General features: G+C 41.8%; 2 protein-coding genes across 15 annotated transcripts in view; both read right to left on the reverse strand.

The window, feature by feature from the left end:
* The window catches only part of ZNF326 (zinc finger protein 326), a 220,675-nt gene that overhangs the window by 97,308 nt on the left and 109,119 nt on the right, over positions 1 to 14,248 (reverse strand). The window lies entirely within an intron of this gene.
* The window catches only part of LRRC8D (leucine rich repeat containing 8 VRAC subunit D), a 119,458-nt gene continuing 109,119 nt past the window's right edge, over positions 3,910 to 14,248 (reverse strand). For all 13 annotated transcript variants that reach the window (XM_005542786.4, XM_005542784.4, XM_045385491.2 and 10 more), the window contains one exon: positions 3,910 to 6,845. In XM_005542786.4, coding sequence (XP_005542843.3) covers positions 4,267 to 6,843 — 2,577 coding nt within the window. In that variant the 5' untranslated portion in view covers positions 6,844 to 6,845 and the 3' untranslated portion in view covers positions 3,910 to 4,266. The remainder of the gene's footprint in view (positions 6,846 to 14,248) is intronic.

Here is a 14,248-nt window from a genome sequence, read left to right on the forward strand (position 1 = left end):
CAGTAAAAAAACTGAGGCTTAGGTAAGTAGCTTCCGCACAGTCACACAGCTGGGGCCAAGGCAGGATTCAAACCCAGGCACTCTCACTCCAGAGCCTGGAATCTTAGGAGTGAAGGAAGGACAGCTGACAGTGACAGCAGGTGGGGCTGGGGAACTTTCTACCATCAGGGGTCCCACAGCAGTGGGAGGGGGGTGGATGAGACTGTGGAATGCAACTTTTCGGGATTAACTCTCAGCAAATAATCCCATGAATTTCCACAAGAAAGGCGATGCTTACCTGGAACAGTTTATACGTTTTATGTCCAGAGACACAAGGATGAAGAATGGACATCTGCTATTGGCTTTGTGAGTGAAGGGACTTATTTCCATGATTTCAGCTGTGACTGTCACCCCAGGCTAGGCTAGGCCAGGCTTGAGGGGCAGATGGTTCCTGGCCTGCTGCTCTTCTGCCCCCTTGGCTTCAGCCTTCCCTGTGCCCCAGCGGATACCACCTTGAATACCCGGAGCCCTTGCTTTAAGAGAGCTGCAGCTGGCCAGGATCAGACGGGGCCACTTCTTCGTGTTGCAGTCACAAGTTAGAGGACTTTTGAAAACTGGTTTCCAGGGGCTTGCTCTTTTTTCCGCCCTTCTATTTTTCATGAAAGGAGCTTTTTGTTAGTACTGCCTTTGTTTGGGGATTCAGTTGATAAAGGGACCATTTTATTGGAATGAATTACTGACGCAAGTGCTGCCAGAAATCTTAGCAAGAGGACAGTACTCTGGCTTTTATTCAACAAGGTGAATGGAAATAACTATTGGGCGTTGGCCTCAAGGGCACTTTGGAGTTTGCTGCCATCAGCAACTTAGAGAGTTTGGTTACTGGTTGAAGTAGAGACCAGGAGAGACAGAGAAAGTATTACAGATATTAAGAAAGAATATGACTTCTTTCTTTATATTAAAAAAACATCAAACAGTCAGGACTTTGCCAGCCATGAATTATAGAATGAACTCTTCCTGCCTACTATTAAATTCCTAAATCTGTACTACTAAGAATGAGGTCCCTGTGACAATTTCGGCTCATCTTTCTGAACCCTTAAAAAAGTCAATCCTCTTTGTCAAGCCAACTGACTGCTAGTGAGAAAAAATTAAACAGCCACAAGCAAACCAAGTTCTTTCAGACTTTGTGAGACTCACCCAGATATGGCATATTTAAAAACAGACTTTAAATACTCTTTTTCAGATTGCTCAAGGGACTTCATGGAAAGATATGAAAATATTAAGCCAAATCTTATACATACTAACTTGTTTTTCTCCCATGTCTGGTCCAAGCGATGCCAACATAAATTCAAGAGGACACATAGGTTGACAGTCTATTTGGGCCCACAACTCTTTTTCTGTTGTTGAGGCATCAAAACTCAGTACATTTAAAGTCTGTTAAATGAGTCAGCATTTCTCAGGAACTCTCTTTTAGAGTATTCTTATTTGCAAACAGTGGCATGGAATGTGGCATTTAAATCAACTGACCCTAAACTTTTCAGAGTTCAAGGAAATCAGTAAGGGCTGATAGTCAACAGCAATTTGGGTAAGAGAAGAGGTACCCCTTGATACTGTTTGAAGGCATCTAACACCAACCAGTTCTAAGTGACTGAACCCCAAGTAGTGTTTAGGAAACAGGAGCCTATGGGCAGAGCTGCCAGTGGCCAAATTTAGGGATTATCTCATAGATTGTGGTTCCTACAGAATGGCTCTTCTTTGAAAAGCAAAGTGAACTGTGGCGTCCTGCCACACCTGCCCTTCAAAAACAACATACACTTGTTTTAAGAAAGGCAGCTCATTGATATGCAGTTTGCTACCATATTTAAGGTATATATGTAAAGGCCTTACATATGTAGGGCCTTTTATATACCAGTTATACTTCAATAAGGTGTTTTGTTTTGTTTTGTTTTAAGAAAGGGAAGACAAGTTTTCCAGTCCTAAAAGCAAAGATCCTAAGATCTGGACTCCTTATCTCACAACTAAGATGGAGTGGCATCCTTCTAAAAATACTGTGCTAATTTCAGGCGGTGGCATTACCAAGCAGGGAGAACAGCGCCCCACATGGCTGGTGGAAGGGAAATGTTCAGGACCGTTTACAAGTACAAAACTTCCCTGAAGCGCTTCTTTAAGTTCACTCCACCCCCGCCATTATTCATTTACACAGATTTTGTACACTTTTTTTGGTTTGGTTGAGGCAAGGTCTTGCTCTATCACCAAGCTGGAGTACAATGGCACGATCATAACTCACTGCAGCCTCGAACTCCTGGGCCCAAGTGATCCTTCCAAATCAGCCTCCCAAGTAGCTGGGACTACAAGTGCATGCTACCATGCCCAGCTAATTTTTAAACTTTTTTGTAGAGATGGGGTATTGCTATGTTGCCCAGGCTGTTCTCAAACTCCCGGGCTCAAGCCATCCTCCTGCCTCAGCCTCTCAAAGTGCTAGGATTATAGGTGTGAGTCACTGCACCTGACCTACACCTTCTATAATTGTAATTAAACACTTCTATTATTTACATAATTAATATTTATCTCTCTACTTTACTAGATAAACCTCCATGTGGCCAGAACTTATTCCAACACTGAATCCCTAGTTCTTTGTATTAGAAAGGCACCAAGGTACATCATTAATACTAGTGAATCCATTAATGAATGCTGAGACAACTGGAAGATGCATAGAAGAGAATTTGCTGTACTGAAAATATGCCATTGCTTTTTGTCTGATTATTCAAACTTAAGCTTAAAAAATGTTTAATAAGCTAGCCCCCTACCTCAAGCCTTTGAGGAGGAGAAGGAATGGCCAGGGTGCCAGAGCCAGCATCAATTCCTAACTCAGCTACAGGGGCTGCAGCCTTTTCTATTTGTGAGAATACTTCTCAGAGCATTCACAGGCTCTACTGCAGGCCAAGATTCACCTCCATTGGCCACAGACCAGCACTCCTAGAGTTCAGTTCTGGGGAAGAAAGCAAAGATACGAGTCCATCTTTGCCCATTCTCTGCAAAATCCTTCAAGTTGTGCTTAGAAGTGACAAAGTCCAGTGTTTAAGTGAGTCCAGTTTTGTAGCGAGAGGACACTGCTTTGTCAGAGTGCCAAACTGTTCTATTCTCTTGAAAAGAGTCCTGTAGGAGGCCTATGAAACATCTGGCAGGGAATTTTTTTGATTTTTCTGAGATTGATTAGATACTGGTCAGTTAAAGAAGGAAATCATTATCTAAAAAGTGTATTCTCCTAGCATTTGTCTGGCTATGACTCCTCCTAGCTGCACGCAAACATAGAAAATACAGCTTGTCACTAAGATAGGGACAGTTAAGAGTTTCCCTACCCAATGAACTACGTTTCCTATTATTTTCCCACCAACACCAGAAGAACACTGAGAAGGGCAAGAAATTAAATGATACTTGTGATTCTGTGTTATCTTCCAAATGGTGGTGATATTGCAGGTTTTGTTAATAAGTCATTAAAATTTTTATTTTGTTGTAATAAAATTTATTTTTAGAAAACATTTTCTATTTATTGGCAACCCTATGTTATTGGCAGAAAAATGTACCATATAATCGGAACGCCAAACTATGTCAAAAAAGCTATTAAGAAATGTGTTATTTCTTGCTACTTATTCTTAAAAAACAAAACCCCTAACAATCCACATACCTCTACTGCATTCCAAGTCTGTAAGAGTATAAAACCTATGACACGAGGTGCTCAGGAGCAGCAGTACCAGTCAACTATTGTGAGGAGTGCTTACTTGAGGCACTTTAAATTAAAACAGGAAATCAATCAGTATTTTAGCAAATCTAAATTTACAAGTTTGGACTTGATGTATCTGTCTTTAGTGATCTGAGTGAAAGCAATATTGCACCAATTAAGCAAAGTAAATTAAGACCCCTCAAAAAAGGTGATATAGTAAGAAAATGTCAATTTAATCATTTACTTTAGCAGGCAAGCAATTTGTAAACATTCAGTAGCGGCAGCATCCAAGTTACAAACAATTTAAAAATAACCAAGATTAGTGATTATAATTTTTCCTTCCCTTTCCCCAAAAGAAAAAAAAAAAAATTTGGAAATGAATGACTTAAAACCCTACAAACGTTGAACATTCAGTTATGTCTTCTATCAGCCTTCTATGCATCCTCTCTGTGTTTTATTTTAAAAGATGTATCTACTCCTAAAATGCATTATCTTGTAATAACTTGTACGTGAGCACTTGCAATCTAGGAAGTTGTTCCTGCACATCGCTGTGCACGTATTCTCTTAGTTTAAATCCCATTTGCAAAGGGAATATTTATGTCTTGATTCAATGCCTCTTTGACTTCGAGTGGCAGGGTGTCAAAAAGGTGATCTTCCACAACAAGCCCGCTTTTCTTGAGCATCCGACACTGGCCCAGCTGGGCTGGCAGGCGGTCCAAGCAGTTCCCCTTCAGCTCCAGCTGAGTGAGCTGGGAAAGCTGACCAACTTTCTCTGGGAGTGAAGTGATGCAGTTTTGTCCCAGATTCAAAGTCCTCAACTTTATGCATTTAAACAATTGTTTTGGCAGACTGTCCACTTTGTTCCCAGTGATATGCAAATGCTGCAGGTTCTGAAGCAATCCTATTTCTATTGGAATCATTGAAATGTTGTTGTAGCTTACATCTAAGCATCTGAGTTTCTGTAAACTAAATACTGCCACTGGTAAGGATTCGAGCTTGTTGTTAGAGAAATAAAGTGACTCCAAGTTTTTGACATGGGTAATAGAGGGAGGAATAGTAACAATCTTGTTATGCCATAATTTTAAACAAGTCAGTCGTTTTAAATGCTGGAAACTGATGATTTCCTCAATTGTGCGAATGTTATTTGACTTTAAATCCAGTTCCTGTAAATTAGAGAGGCTGAAAATAGCATGTGGAATTCTCTCTAGTTCACAGTTCTGGAGTTCTAGCTCGGCGACATTCATCATTTTCTTAAGGCTGTTCAGTACCAAGAGTTTAGTGCCGTCATTATGAATGACTAACTTTGTAAGATGTGGAGCCACATCTGTAATGTTGGAGGGAACTTTGGTCAAATTGCTCTTCACGTGGAGAATCTTAAGGTGCCGCAACTCTCGGAGAGATTCAAGTCCTATCATCTTGTTGTTTTCAGAGTTCAAATTGCCTATTAAGTACAACTCTCGAAGGTTTTTGAGCAAATACACCCAGGCAGGAATTTCAGCCACATCGGTGAACTTCACGTGAAGGCATCTCAAGTGATCGCGAAGAAAGCTAAAAGCAGTCTGTTCAACTTTTGCAGGGCAGTGGCAGAGGTGGAGCTCTTGGAGGTTAGTCATTTGAGAAATCTTAGCAGGAATTTTAGCTTCTGGAATTAGTTCAAGCTTTAGCACATCCAGGTCTGTGAGGTCAAAGACAGCATCGGGCACCCCCGATAGCATGAACAGATGCAACTCCTGCTTGTCCTGGGCATTGCGTGAAACGTGCTGCCTGAGTTTTTCAAATGTCCACTCATGGTTCAAACTAATTTCCCTAAGTTTATTTTCACTAACTTCTGACAAGAACACACCAAAACGCTTGGAATATAGCTGGTCATACTGGTCCACCATGTGGAGAAGGAACGCAAAATCGTTTTTGACATCTGGAATGTCACTAAAACTGCTCTCTTCTCTGACTTTTTCGAAAGAATATTCCTTCAAAGGTATCCTGAATAACCAGAAGAGAGTGTAGAGGCAGATAAAGCCATAAACACAAATAATGGATATGTAACTGATGAGAAGCTTTTTCAACATGTAAGCCATATTGTGGGTGCACTCAAATACCTCATAACCAGTCAGATGCTCAACTTTGGGCTTGCAGACATGTTCAAAGCTGATTGCGTTGACAAAGTTCGCTGTATAGCAGAGAATAAAAATGAACTTGGCTGTTTTGATAACTGTTTGGACGACATAGAGTTTATAGATCAAGTCACTATCTTCCACATGGGCACGGAACTTCCTCACTTTCTCAAACAGGGCTTTGGCCTGCTCTCCATCCTTTTTATCTAGGATGGTCATGCTGGGAACTTCAATCACAGGTTTCTCAGCTGAAAATTTAAAGCCGGTTTTATTGATCATTGGTGTACTGGCACTGGGGCTCCCTTCATCACTGCTGGTAGACACATGCTTTGGTAGAGTCTGGGCACCTGTTATTCTCTGCTTGTTTTCCTCTGAGTCTTCGCATGCTGTCTCAGACAATGCTTTTGTAGTCCAAGGGGATTCAAAGCACTTTCCTAATATTGAAACAAAATGTTCTACTTTTGAGCATGTTTTGGGATATTTGAACCAAAAGTTGCTACTGACCATGAGAATAATAGTATGTATAAGAGCAAGGTATGGAAAGTACTTAGAATACCATGGAAGGGCCAGATGGTAACACATCTGATTAATAAATACATATTGCTGAAAATCCAAGTTTGTTTTTCGACCTGTTGGATCTTTCTTCTCTTTCTTTGCCTCCTGACTTGGAAGTGCGAAATCTGTGCGAGGATATGTGGCTCTGAGAGGTATGTCAGGTGTCACAGCAGATGTCCCAAAGGAAATGTCATTTGTTGTCCGCCCATCTTGGTATTGGTTGGTGGCTGCTTCCATCTTCGGGATGTTGGTGGTGACCTCGGCATTTCCTGGTGATGTATGTGCCTTTGAATTTACAGGAGATGGCAATACTGGCAAACAGACCACCTGATCTTTGGTAAGTTGCATGGTTCCTGCAAAGATGGCTACCATTAACATAACAACAGCCAAGTAATCCATAAACACATCCCACCATGGTTTCAGGATTCGGTAAGTTGGCTGAATGTCATTAAGTGATGCAACTTCCGCAAGGGTAAACATTCCTAGAAAACAAGAAGACAAAATACATTATTCTAGAGATGCAAGTGAAAAGGGTAATTGAGAAAAACCCTATGCCTGTTCCAAACTAAAGTTTTCTCATTCAGGTCCTACCTTTTTATCCAATATAAATGTAGTAGAAAATAAACTAAAAAGAGAATATATAGCTTTTCTCTCCTAGTGCAAGGAAGAGGGAAAGAATGAGTAAGAATTGCATTCTAGGTAAGAAATAATGACAGACTGCACCAAGTCCATAGTGGTTACTTAGTGGACCTTGAAGGAGGATATGACAGCAGGATGGCATTTGTTGTGGACTCATTTAAGGTTAAGACTGAAATTTGGAGGTCGAGGAGTGGGATGACTCTTACTTTGTACAAGCCAAAATTGAAGGGTCTGTGTATACCATTAAATACCGTTAAACTCTGGATAGTCTTATGTTCCAGACTTAGTTCTAACACTTACTAATGATGTGATTCCTTAAGCCTTGTATTTCCCATCTGTATAACAGGGATGAAAACTTCTAAGGGTTGTTGGAAAGGTTAAATTAAGTAATGATTGTGACACTCTTAGCACACCCTCTGGCCACAACTGTTTGTTAGATGTTTATGTTAGCTCCAATCACTCTGGTAGAAGTGCCCATAAACAGTTGAAATTAAGGGTCTAGCATTTAGGAGGAGTCTTACTATACACACTTGGATTTATCAATATATATAGCTGAAACTCTGGCCTTTGATGCAGTCCTATGGAAAGCATGTGGATTGAGAAGACAGCTCAAGACTCAGGTGGCCATGAAATAATCAATGATGGTGATGTTGAATAAGTCAGCACCAGGAAGACACACGATCTCTACCAAAGCAGGTGACCCGAGCAGCCATGAATGAAGCCCCGGTGCCAGGAAACTTGAAAATGTGGTTATTATTCACTATCAGCTGGTAGCTTTATAGCACTGAAACTAGTTTATACAAATAATAAAGTACGAGGGCAATCATCCTAGAAGTAACCAAGAAAAACGTGTTTATAGTGGCAAGTATTGGGAATGGCTTCTCTAATTATGTACATGAACTGAATGTTTCAAGTTTCAACTTCTTGAAAAACCACATTACCATATGTTGTTTTCTTGGGAGGTTCTTGGGTTTCCATATTCATATTGCTTTGTCTTTTTTAAAGAAATAAATCATGTCATTTCTTTAAAAACTAGCAAAAGACAAAGCAATAAAAACCAAGGCAAGTACCCAAGATTTTTGGGAATGCATCTATTTTTTAAAAATTAAGGATGGAAGATGAATTTTTAATGTTTTATTTTTATTTATTTATGTCGCCCAGGCTGAAGTGCAGTGGTGCGATCTCAGCTCAATGCAACCTCTGCCTCCTTGGTTCAAGCGATTCTCCTGCCTTAGCCTCCTGAGTAGCTGGGACTACAGGCATCTACCACGCCTGGCTAATTTTTGTATTTTCAGTAGAGACAGGGTTTCACCATATTGGCCAGGCTGGTCTCGAACTCCTGATCTTGTGATCTGCCCACCTCAGCCTCCCAAAGTGCTGGGATTACAGGCGTGAGCCACCGTGCCCGGCCAGGAAGATGAATTATCTATTCATAGGTTGTCTGGAATGCTGTGTTGAGGAGGATTCTGAGGCTGATTCTGGTTTCAGTAGGAAACAGTGCTGTGACCAATTGTTCGTGTCTTCCTTGGATGACACAACGAAAAAGGCATTAGTACTTTGATTCTGCTCTGTTTTTTTTTTTTTTTTTTTGAGGCGGAGTCTCGCTCTGTCGCCCAGGCTGGAGTGCAGTGGCGCGATCTCGGCTCACTGCAAGCTCCGCCTCCCGGGTTCACGCCATTCTCCTGCCTCAGCCTCCCGAGTAGCTGGGACTACAGGCGCCGCCACCACGCCCGGCTAATTTTTTTGTATTTTTAGTGGAGACGGGGTTTCATTGTGTTAGCCAGGATGGTCTCGATCTCCTGACCTCGTGATCCGCCCGTCTCGGCCTCCCAAAGTGCTGGGATTACAGGCTTGAGCCACTGCGCCCGGCAATTCTGCTCTGTTTTAAATTAAGTTTCTGAAAGCAGGGACCAGGTCTTATTTATTTATTTTTGTCTAAAAACCTTCCACATACCTAGTACTGCACAGAGCAGGTACATAATATTTCTTAATAAAATACGATGACTACTACAGCAATGATCACATCTGTAGTTAGTTTTGTAAGTGAAATACCTCTTATGTAAGCAGGTAAACATAAGCCTAAGAACTCCAAACATAAAATTGTTAGAAATCACATTCCCAGACTTCAGGGCTTAAGTATGAAATGCCTGGTATCCAGTGTTTGAAAAAAAAAAAAAAATTACCAAGGAAGTGAAAAAAAGAAAAAGAACCATTTGTACCTTAGTTGGGGAAGTGGGAGATAACATGCCCACTCGAACCCCTTTTATTCTGAGCTCCTGTATCTTGTGTGGGTTTTGCTTTCATGAATGGCTTGGGCAAGCAGGAAGAAAGGCTACTGGAATCATGGCAAGCTAAACTAAATGAGAAACAGCTCAACCTCATGTCATTTTGAGCTCTTCAGTTCCCATCTAAAATGCACAAAACACAGCATCAAGCTGCAGGTTATACAGAACGACTCTTACTTCATGTACAGAGACTAGAGAGTACACTTTGCACAGGTTTATTTCTGGCAAAGAACATAACAGTCATACTTGGGGACCATGGCTTTAAAGGGCCATCTGCATGAGTAATAGGAACAATAGATTTTTTTTTTTTTTTGCATGTAATATTTCCTTCAAATAGGATTTTTCTTTACTTTTTAAATAGAGTCATGAACTGCATAATGGTGTTTTGGTCAACAATGGACTGCATATATGATGGTGGTCCCATAAGATACAAGATGGTGGCTCATGCCTATAATCCCAGCACTTTGGGAGGCTGAGGTGGGTGGATCATTTGAGGCAGGAGTTTGAGACCAGCCTGGCCAATATGGTGAAACCCCATCTCTACTAAAAATACAAAAATTTAGCAGGCATAGTGGCGCACACTTGTAATCCCAGCTACTTGGGAGGCTGAGGCAAAAGAATTGCTTGAACCCAGGAGGAGGAAGGAGGTTGCAGTGAGACAAGATCACGCCATTGCACTCCAGTCTGGGTGACAGAGCAAGATTCCATTTTATAATGAAGTACATAGAAACCTGATACACAGCACTAAACATTGGCATTATAGATCAAGTAGGGCAGCGGTCCTCAATCTTTCTGGCACCACAGACGAGTTTTGTAGAGGGCAATTTTTCCACAAATGGGCGTCGCGGGGAGAGATGGTTTTGGATGAAATTGTTTCCTCTTGGTTGGATCATCAGGCATTAGATTCTCATAAAGTGTGCACAACCTAGATCCCTCACATGCGGAGCTCACAATAGGGTTCACGCTACTATGAGAATCTAATGCTGCTGCTGATCTGACACAAAGTGGAGCTCAGGCAGTAATGCTCACTCTCCCGCCGCTCACCTACTGCTGTGCAGCCCAGTTCCTAACAGCCCTCGACAGGTACCAGTCTGCAGTCTGGGGACTGGAGACTCCTGAAGTAGGGGAAGGACTGATATTCAGTAATGATGTTGGGAATTTGGTTTTCCATGTGAATACATATATAGATGCACATACACACACACATCATCTAGCTTTGTGTAAGTACACTCTGGTATTCACGCAACAATGAAATTGCCTAACACCACATTTTTTCAGAAGGTATCCCTATTAAGTGACATGTGACTGTAGCTGTATTTGGTCCTAGGGAGACCAGGATGTCTGGGTTGGCGGATTGAGAGAGAAGTGAATTTTGAAAGTCAGTGTACTGAGGACATTGGTTATTTGTCTTTTACACCATGATTATCACAACTGGTCTTTCTGCTGCCAGTCTTTACCTCCTTTAATCCCTTTTCCATCTTGCCGTGGGTCCCTTGGTAAAAACTCTCCAGGCTCTCTCTGTTCTAGGCCAGTAACTTCTGCCAGTTTCTCTAACAAGCCATTCTTCCCTTGTGTTCAGCCTCTCCAACACTTTGTTTCCTCTGCCTTGATTACTTCCTCCCTACTCCTCTTCACCAGGCTATCTGGTTTCTGCAGCCTTTTCCAGAAAGCTTTCCCTGATCCCCTAGTATGGGTGAGGTGCTTCTTCGATGTGTTCTCACAGAACTCTGTACCTTCGCCCATCACAGCTCTTAGCACACTGTATTTACTTGTCTGATCGCCCATTGGATTACCAATTCAATGAAGACATGCACTATGTCCAACTTCCTTCTTTGTCCTATGTATCCAATGCCTGACACATAGTAGGTGCTCAATCAATGAAATGATTTTGAGATCTTGATCATCATCTTCAGCATCCTAAAAATTCCTTGAGAACATTTATTAACATCTGCAGATGGTATTGGGCAGGGGAGCGTGTTATTAAACTGAATTGCTACCACAAAGCAACATTGATCTATGCAAGAATGAACACTCTAAGCCAGGTCTCAGCATAAAAATAAAGAGTTAAAGGACCATACAGCAGAGACATTGTTGGATCCTTGCAACCAGTGTTATTTTGCAGCTGTTGAAGTGTCAATGGTAGTTTTCAAGCACCTTGTACTCAGGACAGGCTTTGATCCCACGAAATAGAAGAGGCTGTCCACCTTCCCAGTGGGAAAAGAAAAGTTCAAAGGTAGTGGCAGTGGGCACAGCAACAGAGTACAGAGTACTGTAACTTCACACGCTGTCACCAGCTCTGGCCCCAGACTCCCTGCAAGAAAGGTAACACTGAATAACAGCGCACGACCACTCCAACCTCAGATGAGCTCCTCTCTTCCAGCACATTGTCTACTCTGCCACCCCCACCAGAAGTTTTGTGCCCTTGCTATTTTCTCCAGCCCATTTCTCTTTTTTCTTTCTATTGAACTTTTCCTTAATAAGTGCTAGCTCAAGCACTACCTTTTCCTTCAAATTGCTATCATATTGTCTAGTAATAATCTGTTTGTAGGCCGGGCATGGTGGCTCACGTCTGTAATCCCAGCACTTTGGGAGGCCGAGGTGAACAGATCACCTGAGGTCAGGAGTTTGAGACCAGCCTGGGCAACATGGCAAAACCCCGTCTCTACTAAAAATACAAAAATTAGTGGGGCTTGGTGCCAGGCGCCTATAATCCCAGCTACTCAGGAGGATGAGGCAGGAAGAACTGCTCGAACCCAGGTGGCAGAGGTTGCAGTGAGGCGAGATAGTGCCACAGCACTCCAGCCTGGGCAACAGAGCAAGACTCCGCCTCAAAAACAAAATCTGTTTCTAATCTCGATCTCTTCCACTAGATCTTGAGCTCCTTGTAGGCAGAGAATATGTCTTATTCACCTTTGTAATCCACCATGCCCTACTCTCACCCTTGAAGAACACAGATGGCATTTAGTGATGATGATAATGGTGACAGTAATAGTGGCTATCACTTGTCATTTTCCTTCCATGTGGCAAGCACTGTACTAGGAGCTTTACATCTGATACAACTTCCCAGTTTTATACAGAGCACACTCCGGAAAATAAATGTACAAAAGTTTAAGCTTTTGGGGGCTAAGAGAGTGGCTCTATTTCCAAATGTTGTATGAAATCATAAAATCCACCAGAATTCCTAAAATTAAAATGACAGATAATACTAAGTGCCGGTGAGGATGCTGGAGCAACTGGAACGCAAATACTGCTGGTGAGTGTGTCAATGTTGGGAAACTCTGGGAAATGTTTTAGTATTATCTACTAAAATTGAGCATAAGCACACTCTATGATCCTGCAATTCCACTGCTAGGTATATACCTGTAAGAAACACGGGTATATACGCATCCAAAAACATGTATGAGAATGCTCATAGTAGCACCATTTGTATTAGCTCTAAATTGTAAGCTATCCAAATGCCTATCAACTGTAGAATAAAAAAAAAAAAGATGTGGTATATTTACAAAATAGAATACTAGGCAACAAGAAGAATGAATGATCTGGTTACACGGGTGTGTTCAATTTATAAAATGTGATCTGTACACTCAGGCTTCCACTTCAATAAAATGTTTTTGGTATGTACGCTTTCACTTCAATAAAACATTTCAGAGGAAATGGTAAAAGAAGTTGCCGCAGAAACAGCTGTCCTAGGAATGCACTGTGACATGACATTGAGAATGTGCCTCCGCCCTGCCCCAAGGCACATCCCGGCTGGCTGGGATTACATGCCAGGGAAGCCTGTCTCTTCCTCTGGTGATCTCCCCTCACTATTTTTTTCCCCAGCCTGAGAGTAGGTGCCTGCTTTCCCTGGAGTACAAAGGACTGATTCTGCCATAGAAAAGAAGGTGCAGAGGTAGGAACACACAATATCTGAAAGTTCTGGGTGGAAAAAGTTGAGCGTACACAGGTGGAACACAGTGGAACATTGCCTGAATCCTATTTAACCTTCACAACATTACTCTAAGCAGCCAAAGTGTTGTTATTTACCCTTGAGAGAGGAAGAAATAGACTCATAGAAGTTGTAGACATTAAATAATTAGTAGCAGAGTCTGGATTGAAAATCCCACCTAAGGCCAAAGCACATGTTCTTTCTACCAGATTACCTTTTCTTCTTTATTTCTCATGTTTGCAGTGCTTTTCGGTTTGCAAGCTACTTTTCTATACAAGATCTCTATTTATTTTCATAATAACCCAGTGGTCTAGGCATCACTACTGCCCAACAGTATGAGGAAACTTGAGGCTCAAAAAGCTTAAATGACCTCTCTGAGCTAATTAAGTGAGAGAGCTAACAGAATCTTTCATCTCTAAATATTTTTCTCTACCACGGATCATCCAATGGCTGTGTTATTGGCTAAGGGTTGGCTATTGAAGGAGGAAACTCCTCACTGCTGTCCTTGGCTTAAACATGACAAAGCAATGAAATTATGTAATCACCACCATCCCTTCCTGACATTCACTAGGAATTCAAGAAAGCCACCAGCCCTGTGCCTAGCACCATGGAGGGGAATGCAGAGATGATCTAATATAGATCCTTGCCCTCAAGGAGATCCCAGTCTAATGCAGGATGATAAGAAATAAGAGTACAATTACAACATATTAGGTTGGTGTGAAAGTGACTGCGGTTTTTGCCACTACTTTTAATGGCAAAAGTTGCACCAACCTAATAGTGAGGGCATTGCTCTGACCTTAATACAAAGTAATATGAAGTTAATACAAAGTATAGCAGATGCACGGATGGAGCAAGCCCAAGTCTGCATGTAGTTACTGGGAGAACTTCACAGAGGTGTGGTTTTGAGCTGAGAGATGAAGGAAGGGTGAGACATGAGGTGGTGGGGAGAGGAGGGAAAACAATTTTGACTGAAGAAATAGCAAGGGCAAAGGCATAGCATGAGATAAATGATGTGCTACAGAAACTACAAATA

This window comes from Macaca fascicularis, chromosome 1 (assembly GCF_037993035.2).
Source record: "Macaca fascicularis isolate 582-1 chromosome 1, T2T-MFA8v1.1".
NCBI classification, from domain to species: domain Eukaryota; kingdom Metazoa; phylum Chordata; class Mammalia; order Primates; family Cercopithecidae; genus Macaca; species Macaca fascicularis.